The sequence below is a fragment of the Heterodontus francisci genome, chromosome 26 (genome assembly GCF_036365525.1).
Source record: "Heterodontus francisci isolate sHetFra1 chromosome 26, sHetFra1.hap1, whole genome shotgun sequence".
NCBI classification, from domain to species: domain Eukaryota; kingdom Metazoa; phylum Chordata; class Chondrichthyes; order Heterodontiformes; family Heterodontidae; genus Heterodontus; species Heterodontus francisci.
Window position 1 is genome coordinate 76,101,221 of NC_090396.1, and position 24,901 is coordinate 76,126,121.

Sequence of the window (24,901 nt, forward strand, 5' to 3'; positions counted from 1 at the left end):
CAGCCTCTGTGGCTGCCCATGTGGTCCCGTCACCTTTTAACTGAATAACATCCAGCCATGGGGTGAAGAGCTATCCCCACCCCAACATGTCCATTGAGGCCTGCGTAAAGGCAATAGCTGAGGTTGTCGGCCCCTCGACCATTGTTGCAGCCTCAAAGCTGTATGGAAAGGCTGTATTCTTCCTGGAGACCAAGCAGGCTGTGTCCCTGGCCCTGAGTAAGGGGCTCACTATGGGAGGGACCTTCCTGCCGGTGGACCCTCTGGGGGCCACTGCGCATCGGATCATGCTTTCAAACGCCCCGCCCTTTATTCCCAGTGAGCTCCTGCTTCCCCATCTGCACCAACTGGGCAATGTAAGGTCGGGGATCACCCCAGTCTCGCTCAGTCTTTAGGAGAACAGCCTCCACATGTGTACTCCTTCCGCCACCAGCTCTTTATGCAGCTGGCACAGGAGGAGGTCTTGGAGGGCCACTTCAATGTGGAGTTCCGGGGTGGCCTGCCTCGTCTACTGGACCTTGGACGGGGCGTGGTGCCCTGCCTGCAAGGGGGTGGGGAACGTTCGTAAAAATTGCCCCAACCTCCCAGCCGCCAACTCCACCTTGGTGGCCCTGGGTGGCGCCACTGCACCTCCCTCTACTCTGCGACTCCAGTAACAACTACCGCTCAGGTGGTTCTGGAGGCCATGGTTTTCATGGCCTCCGGTGGGGAGGGGGAGACCCATCCAGGTGAAAAGAAGATGCAGCACAAAGCAAAACACCCAAAGGTACACCCCCCTGGATGTAACAGGACAACCTGAGCTTAGCTCTAGGCCCAATCCAGGGGAGCCCATGTGCCCCGCGGCTGAGCATGGGCCCAAGGAATCTGGGCCGGGGGCTTTGGGGGCTGAAGCAGAGGCTTCTATTGATATAGAAGTCTCTGAGCCTCCACGCCCCTCCTGAAATAAGAGGAGGAGGCGCCCCTCCTCTGAAGAGTGCCAGGAGTTGCAGGGGCCAACTCCTGGCACGGGTCCTCAGGCTTCCCCCACCACCAACACCATCAGGGCTTCAAGCCCGAAGCGGAAGCTCTCTATCCCTCAGGATGGAGTGGGGAAAGCCCTTGTAAATTTGGCAACTCCAAATGAGGAGGGAGAGGGCTTGCCTGTTGTGGGGGAACCTGTGGACCCCATGGGAGAAGTCTCTCCTTTGGCCGAGGGGTCAGGTGTCTTGATGCTGCCGCCCAGGATGTATCCGACCCTGAGGCCAAATTGCATAATTCCCCATCTGCTGGGTCTATTGGCACTGGCGGAGTGGGAGATGGCCTCCTCTCTCCGCCTCTGGTCTTGGCTCTGGCTGGATTTCGGAGTCAGGAACTTCCATCTCCCATGGGCCACTCATTGGCCTGGGGATGGAGGTGGAGGGGAATCCTGAGCCGCTGGCGCCCATAGGCTGCAGTTCCACAGAAGAACCCAGTGAGGACTCCTCCGCCATCGATCCTGGGGGTGAGATGGTGACGGAGGCAGGACCAGCTGGTGTAGCCTTGACGTCCGACCCACAGTGTGTGGTGAGTGTGTCGGCCACTGGCGGTGACAACCCGGAGAAGGATGGGGACTCAGTGTGGGGCACAAAGGACGAGCTTGAATCCATCGCCAATGAGGCGGTGGACTCCCTCATGCCTCCCACCGGGTCTCCTCTCATCCCCACGGCGGAACTCTGGGACTCCCTCACGGCATGCAGGGGTTGCCACAATAAAGTTCAGCTGGCCCTTGGCCAGTGGTCAAATCTGGTGCTGATCATCCAGTCCATCCGTGCCGCCCTCAAGAAGGTGGGGGAGGGTGCGGGTGGGAAAATGATTGAGAGGCGCCGGTTTAAAGTGTTCCTCAATGGTTTTCTGGGAGAGTGGAAGGCGAGGTGCACTTTCACTCCCTCCTCACAGTAAGGTGTCGGTGATGGGATCAAAGTACTTTTGACAAAGGTCCTAGGCCCAATCATCTTCAGCTGCTTCATCAATGACCTTCCTTCAATCATAAGGTCAGAAATGGGGATGTTCACTGATGATTGTACAATGTTCAGCACCGTTCGCAACTCCTCAGATACTGAAGCAGTCCGTGTAGAAATGCAGTAAGACCTGGACAATATTCAGGCTTGGTCTGATAAGTGGCAAGTAACATTCGCGCCACACAAGTGCCAGACAATGACCATCTCCAACAAGAGAGAATCTAACCATCTCCCCATGACATTCAATGGCATTACCATCGCTGAATCTCCCACTATCAACATCCGAGGGGCTACCATTGGCCAGAAACTGAACTGGAGTAGCCATATAAATACCGTGGCTACAAGAACAGGTCAGAGGCTAGGAGTCCTGCGGCGAGTAACTCACCTCCTGACTCCCCAAAGCCTGTCCACCATCTACAAGGCACAAGTCAGGAGTGTGATGGAATACTCTCCACTTTCCTGGATGGGTGCAGCTCCAACATCACTCAAGAAGCTCGACACCATCCAGGACAAAGCAGCCCGCTTGATTGGCACCCCATCCACAAACATTCACTCCCTCCACCACTGATGCACAGTGGCAGCAGTGTGTACCATCTACAAGATGCACTGCAGCAATGCACCAAGGCTCCTTAGACAGCACCTTCCAAACCCACGACCTCTACCAACTAGAAGGACAAGGGCAGCAAATACATGGGAACACCACCACCTGCAAGTTCCCCTCCAAGTCACACACCATCCTGACTTGGAACTATATTGCCATTCCTTCACTGTCGCTGGGTCAATATCCTGGAACTCCCTTCCTAACAGCACTGTGGGTGTACCTACCCCATACTGACCTCAGCGGTTCAAGAAGGCAGCTCACCACCACCTTCTCAAGGGCAATTAGGGATGGGAAATAAATACTGGCCTGGCCAGCAACGCCGACATCCCATGAATAAATAAAAAAAACATGGATAACCATAGCCAGCCTCAGCATCAACGGCAGCAGGGGGTCTCTCCACAGATTTCACAATCTCTCAGTCCTCAGGGAAGGGAGATACGCGGTGAGCTTTCTGCAGGAAACCCACACCGTTCCAGGAGACGAAGCCACCTGGCTCCTGGAGTGGCAGGGTGGGGTCTACATGTGTCACCTCACCCCTATTTCCAGAGGGGTAGCTATCTTGTTGGCCCCGACGTTTCAGCCAGAGATTTTGAGGGTCAAGGAGCTAGTGCCGGGCCACTTGCTCCACCTCGCCATTTACCTGGGTAGCGTGCTTCTCTACTTTGTGAACGAGTACGCGCCCAGACCCGGCGCGTTGCAAGTGTGCTTTAAAGAAGTGTCCGCTCTTTTGAGCTCTATCAATAGCGGTGAGTGCATCATCCCTGGGGGGAGCTTTTAACTGTACCCTCGAGGTGGGGGATCGCTCCGGTCCCCAGCCCGGCAAGCCTCGGTGGAGAAGTTGAGGGAACTGATCAGCTCACTCGACTTGGTGGACGTCTGGCGGAATCTCCAACCCGACTCCAGCACCTTCACCTGGAGGCCTGGAGGAGGAGGGTTCCAAATTGACCGCCTCTACATTTCGCAGGTGTATGTCTCCCGCGTCTCAGCGGCCTCTATACAGCTGGTGCTGTGCTCGAACCACCACGTGGTGTGGGCGGAGTTCACTCCGCTCCGCACTGGGCGGGGTCCACGTACTGGCACTTTAACAACCGGCTGCTGGAGGACGAGTGATTCTGGGACTCGTCCTGTCGATGCAGCTGCAGCCTATGTGGCTGTCTATGTGGTCCGTCACCTTTTTAAATTAATAACATCCAGCCATGGGGGAAAGAGTTATCCCCACCCTATAATGTTCATTGAGGCCTGCGTAAAGGCAATGGCTGAGGTTGTTGGCCCCTTGGCCATTGTTGCATTCTCGAAGATGTATGGGAAGGCTGTATTCTTCCTGAAGACCGGGCAGGCGGTGTCCCTGGCCCTGAGTAAGGGGCTCCCTGTGGGGGGTGCTTTCCTGCTGGTGGACCCTCTGGGGGCCAATGCGCATCAGATCATGCTATCAAATGTCCTGCCCTTCATTGCTGGTGAGCTCCTCCTCCTCCACCTGCACCATCTTGGGGAGGTAAAGACAGGGCTTACCCCAGTCCCGCTCGGTCTTCCGGAGAACAGCCTCCAGCACGTATACTCCTTCCACTGCCAGCTCTTTATGCAGCTGGTGTGGGAGGAGGTCACGGAAGGCCAATTTGATGTGGAGTTCCAGGGGGCAGCCTACCGCCTCTCTGGACCTCAGATGGGGCGCGGTGCCCTGCCTGTAAGAGGGTGGGGCATGTTCATAAGAGCAGCCCCAGCCTCCGGGCCGCCAACTCCACTTTGGTGGCTCAGGGTGGTGATGCTGCACCTCCCCCTACTCCTCCGACACCTGCAACAACTGCTGCTCAGGCAGTTCCAGAGGCTGTGGTTTTCACGGCCTTTGATGGGGACCTGTCCGGGTGGAAGGAAGACGTGGGGCAAAGGAAAACACCTGAAGGCGTGCTCCCTACATACGGAAAAAAGTCCTGAGCCTGAGCTCAGCCCTACGGCTGATCTAGGGGAGCCCACCTGCTCCGCGGCTGAGCTCGGGCCCAAGACATCTGGGCAGTGGTGGTGGAGGGAGAAGCAGAGGCCTCTACCGACCTGGAGGTCTCTGAGCCTCCGCGCCCTTCCCGCAATAAGAGGAGGAGATGTCCCTCCTCGGAAGAGGGCCATGAGCTGCAGGGCCCATTTCCTGGCATGGGTCCTCGGGCTCCCCCCACTGCCAGCACCATGAGGGTCAAAAGCCCTGGGCGGGAATCCTCTGCCCCTTAGAACGGAAGTGGGGGAGATGCACCTGTAATGTCAGCAACTCCCAACGTGGGGGACCCACCAATGGTGGGGGAGCCTGTGGACCCACCGGGAGAAAATATTCCATCTGCCACTGGGTTGGGTGTCCTGGATGGAGACGAGACCTGTGAGGGTCAACCCGACCAGCAGCCTGGTGCTGTCGCCCAGGATGTGCCCGACCCAGAATGCAATTTGCGTAATTACCCATCTGCTGGGTCTGTGGGCGCTGGTGGAGCAGGAGATGGCCTCCTCTCTCTGCCTCCGGCCCCAGCTCCAGCTGGATTTCCGGAGTCAGGAACTACCATCTCCCCTAGGCCACTCACTGGCCTGGGACAGAGCTGGAGGGGGTTCCTGAACCGCTGGCGCCCATAGGCTCCTGCCCAATAGTTGAACCCAGACAGAACTCCACCGCCACTGATCCTAGGGGTGGGATCGTGACGGAGGCGGAACAAGCTGGCGTGGCTGGGACGTCTACCCCAAAGTGTGCAGTGGGTGTGTCGATCGCTGGCGGTGATGGAGGAGGATGGCGACTGGTGTGGGGCACGGTGGATGACCTTGAATCCATTGCCAGTGAGGTAGTGGACTCCCTCTTGCCTCCCACCGAGTCTCCTCTCATCCCCACTGCAGAACTCCGGGACTTCCCTCACAGCATGCAGGGGTTGCCACAATAAAGTTCAGCTGGCGCTCGGCCGATGGCGCTGGTCATCCAGTCCATCCGCGCTGCCCTCTAGAAGGTGGGGAAGGGTGCGGACGTGAAACTGGTTCGATATTAATAAAGTTACTTATTTAAAATGTATATAAAGGGGGCCTTAGGAATAAAGGCCCCCTCGATGTGAAAAATATAAAAGGGGCCTGGGGTATAAAAAAAACTGGGGTTAGATACAGAGTAAAGCTCCCTCTACACTGTCCCCATCAAACACTCCCAGGACAGGCACAGCACGGGGGTTAGATACAGAGTAAAGCTCCCTCTACACTGTCCCATCAAACACTCCCAGGACAGGTACAGCACGGGGTTAGATACAGAGTAAATCTCCCTCTACACTGTCCCATCAATCACTGATTTGACTCTCACACTAAAATACAGAGGGCACCTTGCCTCTGTGAACCTGGAAACAGTCAGTAGATTCAGGAATGGTTGTGAGGAAACTGGATGGGGAGCAGTGGGCTATTCCCACCAAACTCCTGATCACCCTGCTTCCCTTTCTGGCTCCCATTCTCGCTAACAGTGTAAATGATTTCCTTTCAGGCATTGTCCCCTTCCATTTTGAAACTTCTTTCATCATGCCTCCTCCCATGCTTAAAAATCCACCTGCGACCATGTCTGAACGCAAATTCCCTTTCCTTTCCAAAGTCCTTTGGCTGTGCAACTCCCTGTCTGTATCCATTCAATCAAGTTTCAACTCCTCTTAGAGTGCCAAAATACACTGAACTAAAATTGTAAATGACATTCCCTATGGCTGTGCTGCATTATTCCTCACCATTCTTCTTGAATTTGCTGTGGTTTTTGACACAGTTGACCACACCATCCTCCTCCAACCATTCTGCTCCAACTATTCTCCTCTATTCACCAGCACTGTCGGGCTGTTTGGTTACATACTTACCTATACAATTGTAACCAGAGTATCTCTACCAATGGCTTCTCTTTCTACTGCTTCCCTCACCGTCAGAGTCCTCAAAGGATCCATTCTTGGTTCCCTCAGCTTCCTCCTGTATATGCTGCCTGTCTGTGACCTCACCAGCAGACACAGGGCTAGCTTGCACATTCACACTGTTGACATTCAGCTTTGCTTCTCCATTGCCTCCATCAACAGCCCCACTGCATTTGTGCTATCAGTGCCAGATGAGCCTCAATTTCCTGCAGCTAATCCTAGTCTAAAACCATCATCTTCACCTCATCATCCTTGCCACTGACTTCATCCCTTTTCCCAACCACTCTGAGGTTGAACCTGAATGTTTGTAACCTCAGCATCCCATTTACTCCTGAACTGAACTTGAGATTGCAGATCCTCTTCATCAAAATGCCTGCCTACTTTCATCTCTGTGCATTACATGTTTTTCTCTTATCTCAGCCCATCTGTTGGTGAATCCTTCATCCATGCCATCCTCAGACTTGATTATTCCAGTACTTTCTTGGCTGGTCTCCCATCCTCAAACCTCTGTAAACTTAAGGTCCTCCAAAACTCTGCTCCCTGTATTATATCCTACACCAAGTTCTGCTTGCCCATCAGTCATGACATTTCTCAGGTACATTGGCTCTCAGTCCACCGAGGCTTCAAATTTTAAATTCCAACTCTGTGTTTCAATCCCTTTTATTGGCTGTCTCTTCCCTATCTGTCTCTTCCCTATCTGTCTCTTCCCTATCGGCAAACCCCCAACCGACCTCTCCATTCCTTTGGCCTCCCCTTCATCTGCCCCTTCTGTTGTTCCAAGGCTTCAGCCACCTGTGTCCAACACTTGAGAATTCCTACTTTAAACCCTTCAACCATTTCACCTTCCTCTCCTCCTTTAAGAATTTCCTTCAAACCAATCTCTTTACTAAGTTTTTGGTTGCCCCTTTCCAATCTTTTGTTCATTTGGCTTTGCACTTGTTTTTCCTTAAAGCTCTGTGCAGTTCCTTGACCCGCTCTTTTATGTTAAAGGGGTGTTGGGAAAAAAGTTAAAAGAATGATATTAACTTTAAGGTATCACAAGAACCTTTGTCATCTTGATTTAATTGGCAACACTCACATCTGAGATGGTTGTGCTTTCATGGGCTTGAGTAAATAATATAGCCTGATATTTAAGTAGTACTGGGACTGTGTTGCATTGTCAAAGGTTCTGTCTTTTGGAGGAAATGTTAAACCATAGCCTGATTTGCCTGTTACTGTGAATCAAATGAATTGAAAATCTATGACAGTATTCAAAGAAGAGTGCAGAATTCTCCTGGACCCTGATCACCGTCCCTCCCTCGGTCAACTCAACAGAAAAACCATTAACTGTACATAAATTTCAATGTTGTTTGTGAGCTCTTGCTCTGTACAAATGGCTGCCAAATTTGCATTTCAAAGTAATTAATTTTATGTGAAGTGCTTTGAAGTGCAAAAAGTTGGTGTATGAAGGTAAATCTTTCTTTCAAAACTTCAGACTGCATCACAGACTCACCTGGACAGCCATGGGGTGTTAAAATAGAAGTTGATCATCATCACAGTACGAAGCAGAGTGGCAACTCTGAGTCTCCCGACAGCCCTCTTCTAGACCAAAGTGCTTCGTGACCCTGGTAGCTCTTTCTTCTGCTCTGCGTTGGTGGGTTCGTTGTTAATGCAGCGAGCATCCACTGTGTTTTGCATCACCACCAACTGGATTGGAGACTGGATGGGTTGGTCCATCTCTGGATCATATTCCTTACTGGGGTCCTTACCTCTGCAATCATACAAAACACACGAAATAAGGAAAACCAAGAGCAGAATCACGTAACTTGCCACGAGTATAATCAGGTTCAAAGTTACAGGGTCAATCTCCAGATAAAACTCCATTTATTCCCCCTGTGTTTCAGTGCTCCATACGAGAACATGGTAAGTCTGAGAAGTCATTGCGTTTTCAAGAGCTGAAGTGAGCAGGCTGGCTTTGTGATAAAAATATCATTAATCTCTGAGTCAGAGCTTGAACAGAAGGGTTTAAAACTGCTCACTTTAATAACTTAAGTCCCTTCAATCTAGGATATCATCAACAAACAGCAATCTGATTGATGTGGGCTGAAAAGTCAGGATAGATGGATTTCAAACATTCGTGTCATACAGAGAAAGTACATCAACCATCATTAAGGAGATTGTGGCCATTTGTTTGATAGTGTTTTAGGGGATGTATTACTGCTGAACAAATGGGAGGCGCTCGTCCTCCGATCTTCTAGCTACTAACAGCTTACAGTGGGAATGTTAGGTTTTGATGACTTGTATAAGGAGTAGGAGTGATAGAAACAGAAAAAGCTGAAGTAAAAGGATTTATAGTCTTGCTCAAGCATTTTTCCATGGATCTTGATGACCACAATTCCCATGTGAGCCTGAATAGTGAGCACTGACAGGTTAATGTACTGTATATTTCAGGTATTCATTGGGAAAGCTCCCTCGGTTACTGGGCAAGCTTATAAATTAATTTAGTCCTCCCAATGTCTCCACATTCAGCACACAGTCAACATGTTAATGGATCCCACGGGGAAGAGAGCTGAAGAATGGCACAAGATTCTCAAACCAATCTGTGATAATTAGAAAGAAACACCTCCTCCCGCAGGAGTGTCCTGTCCCACGATCCAGGATCCAAGTGAGTTTTTATTTTGTTTCCATTCACTCATGGGGAGAGTGTGTAGAGAATGAGCAGAAAATATTCAGACTCCCCAATTTCATCCAAGAATCACAGGAAACAGAGAACAGCTATTTGTGTTTGTCTGTCAGGTGAGGGTTGAGACACAGCAGATGTCACAAGTGAGGAAGATGACTCCAAGAGGGGGATTTTAAAGTACACCAGGGAGATAATTAGCCAGGATATCAATTGTAGGCTCTAGACTATAAAACAAGATATTCCCTTGTTGCAGTAACGAGGCGCCCATGCATTCAGAATAATTCTTACTTTTGATAATTCATTCCTTGCATAACTCTGATAACAGGATTCATTTAGCAGCATTTCTCCTCATCTCTCAGCTGCTGTTTCCTGGAGTGAATCATAGATTCACTGCACTTTATTTCCCGTAATAACTTGAAGGATTTGCTTATTTCACATTTTCTAAGTCATTTCAATTTTAAAATGTCATGGTTCTTTGCTGCCGTTGGTTTATTTATTCATTTTGCAGTAGCCGTTTGAATGGTAGGAAAGATACAGCACGGACGCGGCCATTTGCCCATCGTGTTTGCACTATCTCTTTTGAAGAGCATTCCAGGTAGTCCCACAACCCTGCTCTTGAACTATATTCTTGCAACTTTTTTTCGACTTCAAGCATTTGTCCAATTCCCTTTTGAAGATAGGATTGTTTCTGGCAGTGAAACAGTAATGCTAGTTGTTTAATGGTAATATTAGTTGTTTTACGGTAATAATGATTACTATTTGGTCCAGGTAAAGCACCCTCTACACTGTCCCCAGCAAAAACTCCCAGGACAGGTACAGTACAAGCTTGATGCAAAGTTAAGTTCCCACAGACCCAAATAAGCATGATAGTGAAACTGGATTAATTTCAATAGAAATGCATTCAGGAACACAGGGTGCTGACGGGGAGAGGGGTTACTGAGTGACAATGTGAGGGAGCTAGATTAACATGAGTAGAGATACAGTCAGTAACACAGGGCGCTGGGGGGAGAGAGGTTACTGAGTGACAATGTGAGGGAGCTGGATTAACATGAGTAGAGATACAGTCAGTAACACAGGGTGCTGGGGGGAGAGGGGTTACTGAGTGAGAGTGTGAGGGAGCTGGATTAACATGAGTAGAGATACAGTCAGTAACACAGGGCGCTGGGGGGAGAGAGGTTACTGAGTGACAATGTGAGGGAGCTGGATTAACATGAGTAGAGATACAGTCAGTAACAGGGCGCTGGGGGGAGAGGGGTGGACTGGGTGACAGTGTGAGGGAGCTGGATTAACATCAGTAGAGTTACAGTCAGTAACACAGGGTGCAGGGGGAAAGGGGTTACTGAGTGACAGTGTGAGGGAGCTGGATTAACATCAGTAGAGATACAGTCAGTAACACAGGGCGCTGGGGGAGAGGGGTGACTGGGTGACAGTGTGAGGGAGCTGGATTAACATCAGTAGAGATACAGTCAGTAACACAGGGCGCTGGGGGAGAGGGGTGACTGGGTGACAGTGTGAGGGAGCTGGATTAACATCAGTAGAGTTACAGTCAGTAACACAGGGTGCAGGGGGAGAGGGGTTACTGAGTGACAGTGTGAGGGAGCTGGATTAACATCAGTAGAGATACAGTCAGTAACACAGGGAGCTGGGGGAGAGGGGTTACTGAGTGACAGTGTGAGGGAGCTGGATTAACATCAGTAGAGATACAGTCAGTAACACAGGGTGCTGGGGGTGAGGGGTTACTGAGTGACAGTGTGAGGGAGCTGGATTAACATCAGTAGAGATACAGTCAGTAACACAGGGTGCTGGGGGAGAGAGGGGTTACTGAGTGACAGTGTGTGGGAGCTGGATTAACATCAGTAGAGATACAGTCAGTAACACAGGGTGCTGGGAGAGAGGGGTTACTGAGTGACAGTGTGAGGGAGCTGGATTAACATCAATGGAGATACAGTCAGTAACACAGGGTGCAGGGGGAGAGGGGTTCCTGAGTGACAGTGTGAGGGAGCTGGATTAACTTCAGTAGAGTTACAGTCAGTAACACAGGGTGCAGGGGGAGAGGGGTTACTGAGTGACAGTGTGAGGGAGCTGGATTAACATCAGTAGAGATACAGTCAGTAACACAGGGTGCAGGGGGAGAGGGGTTCCTGAGTGACAGTGTGAGGGAGCTGGATTAACTTCAGTAGAGTTACAGTCAGTAACACAGGGCGCTGGGGGGAGAGGGATTACTGAGTGACAGTGTGAGGGAGCTGGATTAACTTCAGTAGAGTTACAGTCAGTAACACAGGGCGCTGGGGGGAGAGGGGCTACTGAGTGACTGTGTGTGGGAGCTGGATTAACATCGGTAGAGATAGTCTCAGTAACACAGGGCGCTGGGGGGAGAGGGGTTACTGAGTGACAGTGTGAGGGAGGTGGATTAACATCAGTAGAGATACAGTCAGTAAAACAGGGCACTGACATGACGAAGGTGTAAAAGGGACAGTGGCCTCTTCATAGCAACAGCTTAATGTTTTATTTGCCTGGTTCTCCTTCAGTGGCAGTATGGTCGAGAGTGAACATGCACTTCCTTGTGACTCACACTCTTATCAGTTATGGGAATTGGTGCCATGAAGATGAACAACATAATGTCGAGATAAAATGGAATTTAATAGCAGTGACGGATGCTACGTGGAACTGAATTATAACCTTTAATCTGTTGCTATCAGCCTCTTAAGCACATGCACACAGAGTGAAGTTTACAATCTATTCGAGAAAGAGAATATTTGCCCCTCAATTATCTCTCCTCGTCTCCTAAAGTAACTGACCTTTCGCACACAAAAGGTTCACAGGTGCTGCCCTTGGTTCACTATCTTACTCAAGTGATTGTCTTTGTGTGTTAGCATTGATCGAGCATACTGACAGGCTGGTAGACTGTGGACCATCACAGCTAAGTCTGATCTTGAATCCAGCCTGACACATTTAGGAGTGCGAGTTCAGGTTCAGAAATCCTGGCTGATTTGTCCCTTCCCAAAGCCATTGAGCATTGAGGCCATTCACAATTCTCAATCAGCACCCAGGCTGAGATGTGATCGAGATGGACCCTGGGATCTGTGGTTTAGTACCATATTGTACAGCTCGGGTATTTGTCCAGTGAACCATGAGGGAGGAACTAGGAAGGACATGTCTGATTACCAAAAGTGACCCTGGCAGGTTTGATACAACGGGCAATGGGCCAGGGAGGAAGTTCATGGGAAAGATTTGCATGCAAGGCAGGATATGGGAGAGTGCAGGAAATGCAGAGCCAGATTGAAGACTTCAGTGACGTACTGGGCGGAAACTGCTTCCGTCCTGTATGGGTTAAGCCTTAGGATAAAGGAGTGGATCCTTCAACATGTGACACACACACGCACAGAGATCCTCACAATCTCCCAGTCGCTGCCATATCAGTGATGCAGCAATGGCTTCTAACTTTTTTATGTTTCTGTGCCTCACATACATTTTAGATTTAGGTTGACCCCAGTGCTACACCCTGCTCCCTTGGTGAAAGTGCTAGGATGATCTATTCAAGGACACTGCTTATGTGCTATTTGATCTTGGTCAGCAGGTCCAACTACCTCTACCCAGCTCAGTACTGTTGTCATCTGATGATTTGCCCTGGCCTTCTCCCATCACGGGCTGGGTAAAATCAAGAGCACTGTCCCGCACAAAATGTTCGGAGTGCTTTCACCACAAGGACTGCAGAGGTTCTACCCACCACCATCTTCTCAGGGCAAGGAGGATGGACAATATTTGGCAGCCTTGCCAATATCACCCATATCCCATGAGCCGGTAGAAAAAAATTGCTGTCGGCTTGTGTCGATTTGTTTGACCAGGATGATGTGAGGAACTTGTGTCCCTTCCCCCTGTTTGTGAGATTTAGAAGGAAAAGACAGGGAAAGTTGCTGGTGATGAATTTCTTAACCCCTTACTGCTCAGATTGGATCTCAGCCATTCCTGGCACTGAGGAGACGAATCAAAAGAAAGTCTTGTATTTCTGTGGTGCCTTTCAAGATCACAGGACATCCCAAAGTACTTTACAACCAATGGAAAACTTTGAAGTGTAGTCACTGTTGTAATGTAGGAAATATGACAGCCAATTAGCACACAGCAAGATCCCACAGACAGCAATGAAATAAATGACCAGGTCATCTGTTGTTTCGGTGTTTGTCGAGGGATAAATATTGGTCAGGACACCCAGAGAAAAGAAGAATAGAAACAGAAAGTGCTGGAAATACTCAGCAGGTCAGGCAGCATCTGTGGAGAGAGAAACAGAGTTAATGTTTCAGGTCAGTGTCTTTTCATCAGGGAGAGTGCCCCCACTCTTCCTTGAATAAAGCTACTGGAACCTTTAGGTTCACCTGAGAGGGCAAATGGGACTTTGGTTTAACATCTTATCGGAAAGATGGCACCTCCAACTGTGCAGCACTCTCTCAGTATTGCACTGAATTCTTAACCTATATATTGTACTCAAGTCTCTGGAGTAGGGCTTGAACCCGTGACCTTCCGAGTCACGATTGGCTACCCCCGAGCGATGCCTGATAGTTTGGGATGAAAACTCATCCCCGCCATCCCTAACACCATTTCAGTTGCCAGTCTATAAGCACAAAGTCACATAAATGGCTTGATATCATAACTGTTGATCCACAGACAGTGCATGGAGACAGAAAAATGGTCAGATCAGCCGAGACAATTTGCTTGTCAAATCAAAAACAATACTTGCTTTTAAATCTACTCCCATGTGAAAGGACGGTTCATTACATTTACAGGAAAATGTGCATTTAAAAAATCTAAATTGTTGAGCTATTCAACCAGCACATGCCAGTGCTGTGTTAGAAGGTGTTAGGTTTGTTATTTGAAAGTTCCATCTACTGGTCAGATATTAAATAGCAGTGAAGATAAATGAAACTGAATGGCTCATTTGCAGTGATTTATATGTTGATCATCTGCTTGAACACAGACACACGAGACCCAATAACATACTGCATATTGTTAATTAATGCCAGTAAATTGCCCCGTGACATTGTCTATGGTCAGACCAAATTTGGAGAGAGTTTTCGGAGCTCCAAGTAGCCACAGCCTACAATACCAGCATCCACAAGCCATTGGAATAGTGAACTTTCATTGCAGTAGAAAGTGAAGCGCGTTGACAGAAAATATCTGCACGCACAAAAATTTTAATATAATACCAGTAGGCAAATCATATTCCTCACAGCGAGTTCTCTGCTCACCTGATATTTGTGACTTTATTATTTCGCTGTGAGCTTTCTGTGTCTCTTTCTTCCTCAAAGATGAGTGGTTTCTCATGGAAATCTTGTGGGTGAAATTGATCTTCACCAGCAGTGCAAAATGGGCTGTGAATCAGGAATATCAGCTCTACATGTGGCCTAACAGCTGGTCCTGAAAGGGTCCCCTTCAGGCCACAACAAACAATGTAAGTATTTAAAATAAACTTACAAGAATGTGGAGCTGACAGGGGTTGGAGAGCTCCTCCTGACCCCACATTGGAATCAGTCTGACTGCTGTCGACCACCCACACTCCCAACTTGCAACCCTGCCGCTCTCCCCTCCCCACCTAACGGCCTGTCTAAGGGTCACCCTTGACGTTGCACTGGCCCAACCTTTAACTCCATTTCGCTGGTGAGCTACCTGGGGCTAGCTATAAGCTGCAGATTGCTGACTTGATGACAAACAAAGAACAAAGAACAGTACAGCAAAGGAACAGGCCATTCGGCCCTCCAAGCCTGCGCCGATCTTGATGCCTGCCTAAACTAAAACCTTCTGCACTTCCGGGGACCGTATCCCTCTATTCCCTTCATGTATTTGTCAAGATGTCTCTTAAATGTCGCTATCGTACCTGCTTCCACCACCTCCCCCAGAAGCAAGTTCCAGGCACTCACCACCCTCTGTAAAGAACTTGCCTCGCACATCCCCTCTAAACTTTGCCCCTCGCACCTTAAACCTATGTCCCCTAGTAACTAACTCTTCCACCCTGGAAAAAAGCTTCTGACTATCCACTCTGTCCATGCCACTCACATCTTTGTAAACCTCTATCATGTCGCCCCTCCACCTCCGTCATTCCAGTGAAAACAATCCGAGTTTATCCAACCTCTCCTCATAGCTAATGCCCTCCAGACCAGGCAACATCCTGGTAAACCTCTTCTGTACCCTCTCCAAAGCCTCCACGTCCTTCTGGTAGTGTAGCGACCAGAATTGCACGCAATATTCTAAGTATGGCCTAACTAAAGTTCTGTACAGCTGCAGCATGACTTGCCAATTTTTATACTCTATGCCCTGACCGATGAAGGCAAGCATGCCGTATGCCTTCTTGACTACCTTATCCACCTGCGTTGCCACTTTCAGTGACCTGTGGACCTGTACGTCCAGATCTCTCTGCCTGTCAATACTCCTAAGGGTTCTGTCATTTACTGTATACTTCCCACCTGCATTAGACCTTCCAAAATGCATTACCTCACATTTGTCCGGATTAAACTCCATCTGTCATTTCTCCGCCCAAGTCTCCAACCGATCTATATCCTGCTGTATCCTCTGACAATCCTCATCACTATCCGCAACTCCACCAACCTTTGTGTCGTCCGCAAACTTACTAATCAGACCAGCTACATTTTCCTCCAAATCATTTATATATACTACAAACAGCGAAGGTCCCAGCACTGATCCCTGCGGAACACCACTAGTCACAGCCCTCCATTCAGAAAAGCACCCTTCCACTGCTACCCTCTGTCTTCTATGACAGAGCCAGTTCTGTATCCATCTTGCCAGCTCACCTCTGATCCCGTGTGACTTCACCTTTTGTATCAGTCTGCCATGAGGGACCCTTGTCACAGGCTTTACTGAAGTCCATATAGACAACATCCACTGCCCTTCCTTCATCAATCATCTTTGTCACTTCCTCAAAAAACTCAATCAAGTTAGTGAGACACGACCTCCCCTTCACAAAACCATGCTGCCTCTCGCTAATAAGTTCATTTGTTTCCAAATGGGAGTAAATCCTGTCCCGAAGCATCCTCTCTAATAATTTCCCTACCACTGATGTAAGGCTCACCGGCCTATAATTTCCTGGATTATCCTTGCTACCCTTCTTAAACAAAGGAACAACATTGGCTATTCTCCAGTCCTCTGGGACCTCACCTGTAGCCAATGAGGATACAAAGATTTCTGACAAGGCCCCAGCAATTTCTTCCCTTGCCTCCCTCAGTATTCTGGGGTAGATCCCATCAGGCCCTGGGGACTTATCTACCTTAATGCTTTGCAAGACGCCCAACACCACCTCCTTTTTGATAACAACATGACCGAGACTATCTACACTCCCTTCCCTAGGCTCATCATCCACCAAGTCCTTCTCTTTGGTGAATACTAATGCAAAGTACTCATTTAGTACCTCGCCCATTTCCTCTGGCTCCACACATAGATTCCCTCCTCTGTCCTTGAGTGGGCCAACCCTTTCCCTGGTTACCCTCTTGCTCTTTATATACGTATAAAAAGCCTTGGGATTCTCCTTAATCCTGTTTGCCAATGACTTTTCATGACCCCTTTTAGCCCTCCTGACTCCTTGCTTAAGTTCCTTCCTACTGTCTTTATATTCCTCAAGGGCTTCGACTGTTCCCAGCCTTCCAGCCCTTACAAATGCTTCCTTTTTCTTTTTGACTAGGCTCACAATATCCCTCGTTACCAAGGTTCCCAAAACTTGCCAAACTTGTCTGTCTTTCTCACAGGAACATGCTGGTCCTGGATTCTAATCAACTGACGTTTGAAAGACTCCCACATGTCAGATGTTGATTTACCCTCAAACAGCCGCCCCCAATCTAAATTCTTCAGTTCCTGCCTAATATTGTTATAATTAGCCTTCCCCCAATTTAGCACCTTCACCCGAGGACTACTCTTATCCTTATCCACAAGTACCTTAAAACTTACGGAATTATGGTCACTGTTCCCGAAATGCTCCCCTACTGAGACTTCGACCACTTGGCCGGACTCATTCCCCAATACCAGGTCCAGTACGGCCCCTTCCCTAGTTGGACTGTCTACATATTGTTTCAAGAAGCCCTCCTGGATGGTCCTTACAAATTCTGCCCCATCCAAGCCCCTAGCACTAAGTGAGTCCCAGTCAATATCGGGGAAGTTAAAATCACCCACCACTACAACCCTGTTACCTTTACATCTTTCCAAAATCTGTCCACATATCTGCTCCTCTACCTCCCGCTGGCTGTTGGGAGGCCTGTAGTAAACCCCCAACATCATGACTGCACCCTTCCTATTCCTGAGCTCCACCCATATTGCCTCGCTGCATGACCCCTCCGAGGTGTCTTCCCGCAATACAGCTGTGATATTCTCCTTAACAAGTAATGCAACTCCCCCACCCCTTTTACATCCCCCTCTATCCCGCCTGAAGCTTCTAAATCCCGGAATATTTAGCTGCCAATCCTGTCCTTCCCTCAACCAAGTCTCTGTAATAGCAATAACATCATAGTTCATGAAAATGAGGCCTGAAGCCCAATAACACCTGTGCTTTGCACTTATCCATTCAGAAAGAAAGGAAGACTTGCATTTTTATAGCGCCTTTCAGGACCATGGGACATGCCATAGTGTTTTACAGCCAATGAAGAACTTCTGAAGTGTGATCACTACTGTAAGGTTGGACATTCAGGTGCAGAGGTGGATCCCAGTGCTATCTGCGTGGAGATTTTTGGGTGCTTTCAAACATTGAGACGACAGTGTAATATATAAATGAGAGGGGCAATATACCCAGCAACTCATGGTGTGTTTTACAATATATACAGTGATATAACCAGTAACACAGGGTAAGTTAGTAGATAATATATACAGTGTTATACCCAGTAATGCAAGGTATGTTATTATAAAATATATATAGTGTTATATACCCAGTAACGCACAGTGTGTTATTAGACAATACATACAGTGTTACACCCAGCAATGCAGGGTGTGTTATTATATAATATATACAGTGTTAAACCAAGTAACGCAGGGTGTGTGAGACAATATACGCGGTGTTACACCCGGTAACGCACGGTGTGTTATTATACAATATATACAGTGTTACACCCAGTAACGCATGCTGTGTTATTATACAATATATACAGTGTTACACCCAGTAACGCATGCTGTGTTATTACACAATATATACAGTGTTACACCCAGTAACGCATGCTGTGTTATTATATAATAAAAAGTTTTACACCCAGTAACGTACGGTGTGTTATTATACAATATATACAGTGTTACACCCGGTAACGCACGGTGTGTTATTATACAATATATACAGTGTTACACCCGGTAACGCACAGTGTGTTATTATACAATATACACAGTGTTACACCCGGTAACGCAGGGTGTGTTATTATACAATATACACAGTGTTACACCCGGTAACGCACGGTGTGTTATTATTCAATATATACAGTGTTACACCCGGTAACGCACGGTGTGTTATTATACAATATACACAGTGTTACACCCGGTAACGCACGGTGTGTTATTATACAATATATACAGTGTTACACCCAGTAACGCACGGTGTGTTATTATACAATATATACAGTGTTACACCCGGTAACGCACGGTGTGTTATTATACAATATATACAGTGTTACACCCGGTAACGCACGGTGTGTTATTATATAATATACCCAGTGTTATACCCAGTAACGCACGGTGTGTTATTATACAAAATATACAGTGTTACACCCGGTAACGCACGGTGTGTTATTATACAATATATACAGTGTTACACCCGGTAACGCACGGTGTGTTATTATACAATATATACAGTGTTACACCCAGTAACGCATGCTGTGTTATTATATAATATAAAGTTTTACACCCAGTAACGTACGGTGTGTTATTATACAATATATACGGTGTTACACCCGGTAACGCACAGTGTGTTATTATACAATATATACAGTGTTACACCCAGTAACACAGTCTGTTATTATACAATATATACAGTGTTCCACCCAGTAACGCACGGTATGTTATTACACAATATATACAGTGTTACACCCGGTAACGCTCGGTATGTTATTATACAATATATATGGTGTTACACCCGGTAACGCACGGTGTGTTATTATACAATATATACGGTGTTACACCCGGTAACACACAGTGTGTTATTATTCAATATATACAGTGTTACACCCAGTAACACAGTCTGTTATTATACAATATATACAGTGTTCCACCCAGTAACGCACGGTATGTTATTATACAATATATACAGTGTTACACCCGGTAACGCTCGGTATGTTATTATACAATATATACGGTGTTACACCCGGTAACGCACGGTGTGTTATTATACAATATATACAGTGTTACACCCAGTAACGCATGCTGTGTTATTATATAATATAAAGTTTTACACCCAGTAACGTACGGTGTGTTATTATACAATATATACAGTGTTACACCCAGTAACGCATGCTGTGTTATTATATAATATAAAGTTTTACACCCAGTAACGTACGGTATGTTATTATACAATATATACGGTGTTACACCCAGTAACGCACAGTGTGTTATTATACAATATATACAGTGTTACACCCAGTAACACAGTCTGTTATTATTCAATATATACAGTGTTACACCCAGTAACGCACGGTATGTTATTATACAATATATACAGTGTTACACCCAGTAACACAGTCTGTTATTATTCAATATATACAGTGTTACACCCAGTAACGCATGCTGTGTTATTATATAATATAAAGTTTTACACCCAGTAACGTACGGTATGTTATTATACAATATATACGGTGTTACACCCGGTAACGCACAGTGTGTTATTATACAATATATACAGTGTTACACCCAGTAACACAGTCTGTTATTATTCAATATATACAGTGTTACACCCGGTAACGCACGGTGTGTTATTATTCAATATATACAGTGTTACACCCAGTAACGCACGGTATGTTATTATACAATATATACAGTGTTACACCCAGTAACACAGTCTGTTATTATACAATATATACAGTGTTACACCCAGTAACACAGTCTGTTATTATTCAATATATACAGTGTTACACCCAGTAACACAGTCTGTTATTATACAATATATACAGTGTTACACCCGGTAACACAGTCTGTTATTATTCAATATATACAGTGTTACACCCAGTAACACAGTCTGTTATTATACAATATATACAGTGTTACACCCAGTAACACAGTCTGTTATTATTCAATATATACAGTGTTACACCCAGTAACACAGTCTGTTATTATACAATATATACAGTGTTACACCCAGTAACACAGTCTGTTATTATTCAATATATACAGTGTTACACCCAGTAACACAGTCTGTTATTATACAATATATACAGTGTTACACCCAGTAACACAGTCTGTTATTATTCAATATATACAGTGTTACACCCAGTAACACAGTCTGTTATTATACAATATATACAGTGTTACACCCAGTAACACAGTCTGTTATTATTCAATATATACAGTGTTACACCCAGTAACACAGTCTGTTATTATACAATATATACAGTGTTACACCCAGTAACACAGTCTGTTATTATTCAATATATACAGTGTTACACCCAGTAACACAGTCTGTTATTATACAATATATACAGTGTTACACCCAGTAACGCACGGTATGTTATTATACAATATATACAGTGTTACACCCAGTAACACAGTCTGTTATTATTCAATATATACAGTGTTACACCCAGTAACGCATGCTGTGTTATTATATAATATAACGTTTTACACCCAGTAACGTACGGTATGTTATTATACAATATATACGGTGTTACACCCGGTAACGCACAGTGTGTTATTATACAATATATACAGTGTTACACCCAGTAACACAGTCTGTTATTATTCAATATATACAGTGTTACACCCGGTAACGCACGGTATGTTCTACAATATATACAGTGTTACACCCGGTAACGCACGGTATGTTGTTATACAATATATACAGTGTTACACCCAGTAACACAGTCTGTTATTATACAATATATACAGTGTTACACCCGGTAACGCACGGTATGTTATTATACAATATATACAGTGTTACACCCAGTAACACAGTCTGTTATTATTCAATATATACAGTGTTACACCCAGTAACGCACGGTATGTTATTATACAATATATACAGTGTTACACCCGTTAACGCACGGTATGTTATTATACAATATATACAGTGTTACACCCGGTAACACATGCTGTGTTATTATACAATATATACAGTGTTACACCCGGTAACGCACGGTATGTTATTATACAATATATACAGTGTTACACCCGTTAACGCATGGTATGTTATTATACAATATATACAGTGTTACACCCAGTAACACAGTCTGTTATTATTCAATATATACAGTGTTACACCCAGTGACGCACGGTATGTTATTATACAATATATACAGTGTTACACCCGGTAACACATGCTGTGTTATTATACAATATATACAGTGTTACACCCGGTAACGCACGGTATGTTATTATACAATATATACAGTGTTACACCCGTTAACGCATGGTATGTTATTATACAATATATACAGTGTTACACCCAGTAACACAGTCTGTTATTATTCAATATATACAGTGTTACACCCAGTCACGCACGGTATGTTATTATACAATATATACAGTGTTACACCCAGTAACACAGTCTGTTATTATACAATATATACAGTGTTACACCCGGTAACGCACGGTATGTTGTTATACAATATATACAGTGTTGCACCCAGTAACACAGTCTGTTATTATACAATATATACAGTGTTACACCCGGTAACGCACGGTATGTTGTTATACAATATATACAGTGTTACACCTGGTAACGCACAGTGTGTTGTTATACAATATATACAGTGTTACACCCAGTAACACAGTCTGTTATTATTCAATATATACAGTGTTACACCCGGTAACGCACGGTATGTTCTACAATATATACAGTGTTACACCCGGTAACGCACGGTATGTTGTTATACAATATATACAGTGTTACACCCAGTAACACAGTCTGTTATTATTCAATATATACAGTGTTACACCCGGTAACGCACGGTATGTTATTATACAATATATACAGTGTTACATCCAGTAACACAGTCTGTTATTATACAATATATACAGTGTTACACCCAGTAACACAGTCTGTTATTATTCAATATATACAGTGTTACACCCGGTAACGCACGGTATGTTATTATACAATATATACAGTGTTACATCCAGTAACACAGTCTGTTATTATACAATATATACAGTGTTACACCCGGTAACGCACGGTATGTTGTTATACAATATATACAGTGTTACACCCAGTAACACAGTCTGTTATTATTCAATATATACAGTGTTACACCCGGTAACGCACGGTATGTTGTTATACAATATATACAGTGTTACACCCAGTAACACAGTCTGTTATTATTCAATATATACAGTGTTACACCCGGTAACGCACGGTATGTTGTTATACAATATATACAGTGTTACATCCAGTAACACAGTCTGTTATTATACAATATATACGGTGTTACACCCGGTAACGCACGGTGTGTTATTATACAATATATACAGTGTTACACCCAGTAACGCATGCTGTGTTATTATATAATATAAAGTTTTACACCCAGTAACGTACGGTGTGTTATTATACAATATATACAGTGTTACACCCAGTAACGCATGCTGTGTTATTATATAATATAAAGTTTTACACCCAGTAACGTACGGTATGTTATTATACAATATATACGGTGTTACACCCGGTAACGCACAGTGTGTTATTATACAATATATACAGTGTTACACCCAGTAACACAGTCTGTTATTATTCAATATATACAGTGTTACACCCAGTAACGCACGGTATGTTATTATACAATATATACAGTGTTACACCCAGTAACACAGTCTGTTATTATTCAATATATACAGTGTTACACCCAGTAACGCATGCTGTGTTATTATATAATATAAAGTTTTACACCCAGTAACGTACGGTATGTTATTATACAATATATACGGTGTTACACCCGGTAACGCACAGTGTGTTATTATACAATATATACAGTGTTACACCCAGTAACACAGTCTGTTATTATTCAATATATACAGTGTTACACCCGGTAACGCACGGTGTGTTATTATTCAATATATACAGTGTTACACCCAGTAACGCACGGTATGTTATTATACAATATATACAGTGTTACACCCAGTAACACAGTCTGTTATTATACAATATATACAGTGTTACACCCAGTAACACAGTCTGTTATTATTCAATATATACAGTGTTACACCCAGTAACACAGTCTGTTATTATACAATATATACAGTGTTACACCCGGTAACACAGTCTGTTATTATTCAATATATACAGTGTTACACCCAGTAACACAGTCTGTTATTATACAATATATACAGTGTTACACCCAGTAACACAGTCTGTTATTATTCAATATATACAGTGTTACACCCAGTAACACAGTCTGTTATTATACAATATATACAGTGTTACACCCAGTAACACAGTCTGTTATTATTCAATATATACAGTGTTACACCCAGTAACACAGTCTGTTATTATACAATATATACAGTGTTACACCCAGTAACACAGTCTGTTATTATTCAATATATACAGTGTTACACCCAGTAACACAGTCTGTTATTATACAATATATACAGTGTTACACCCAGTAACACAGTCTGTTATTATTCAATATATACAGTGTTACACCCAGTAACACAGTCTGTTATTATACAATATATACAGTGTTACACCCAGTAACACAGTCTGTTATTATTCAATATATACAGTGTTACACCCAGTAACACAGTCTGTTATTATACAATATATACAGTGTTACACCCAGTAACGCACGGTATGTTATTATACAATATATACAGTGTTACACCCAGTAACACAGTCTGTTATTATTCAATATATACAGTGTTACACCCAGTAACGCATGCTGTGTTATTATATAATATAACGTTTTACACCCAGTAACGTACGGTATGTTATTATACAATATATACGGTGTTACACCCGGTAACGCACAGTGTGTTATTATACAATATATACAGTGTTACACCCAGTAACACAGTCTGTTATTATTCAATATATACAGTGTTACACCCGGTAACGCACGGTATGTTCTACAATATATACAGTGTTACACCCGGTAACGCACGGTATGTTGTTATACAATATATACAGTGTTACACCCAGTAACACAGTCTGTTATTATACAATATATACAGTGTTACACCCGGTAACGCACGGTATGTTATTATACAATATATACAGTGTTACACCCAGTAACACAGTCTGTTATTATTCAATATATACAGTGTTACACCCAGTAACGCACGGTATGTTATTATACAATATATACAGTGTTACACCCGTTAACGCACGGTATGTTATTATACAATATATACAGTGTTACACCCGGTAACACATGCTGTGTTATTATACAATATATACAGTGTTACACCCGGTAACGCACGGTATGTTATTATACAATATATACAGTGTTACACCCGTTAACGCATGGTATGTTATTATACAATATATACAGTGTTACACCCAGTAACACAGTCTGTTATTATTCAATATATACAGTGTTACACCCAGTGACGCACGGTATGTTATTATACAATATATACAGTGTTACACCCGGTAACACATGCTGTGTTATTATACAATATA

At 45.0% G+C, this 24,901-nt stretch overlaps 1 protein-coding gene across 1 annotated transcript; it reads right to left on the reverse strand.

Annotated features, from left to right (window-relative positions):
- Positions 1-8,030: 8,030 nt before the first annotated feature.
- Positions 8,031-8,315, reverse strand: si:ch73-256g18.2 (small integral membrane protein 36). The gene has a single exon (XM_068058732.1). It carries the CDS (start codon positions 8,313-8,315, stop codon positions 8,034-8,036), a length of 282 nt encoding a protein of 93 aa, XP_067914833.1. The 3' UTR covers positions 8,031-8,033.
- Between the last annotated feature and the right edge of the window lie 16,586 nt (positions 8,316-24,901).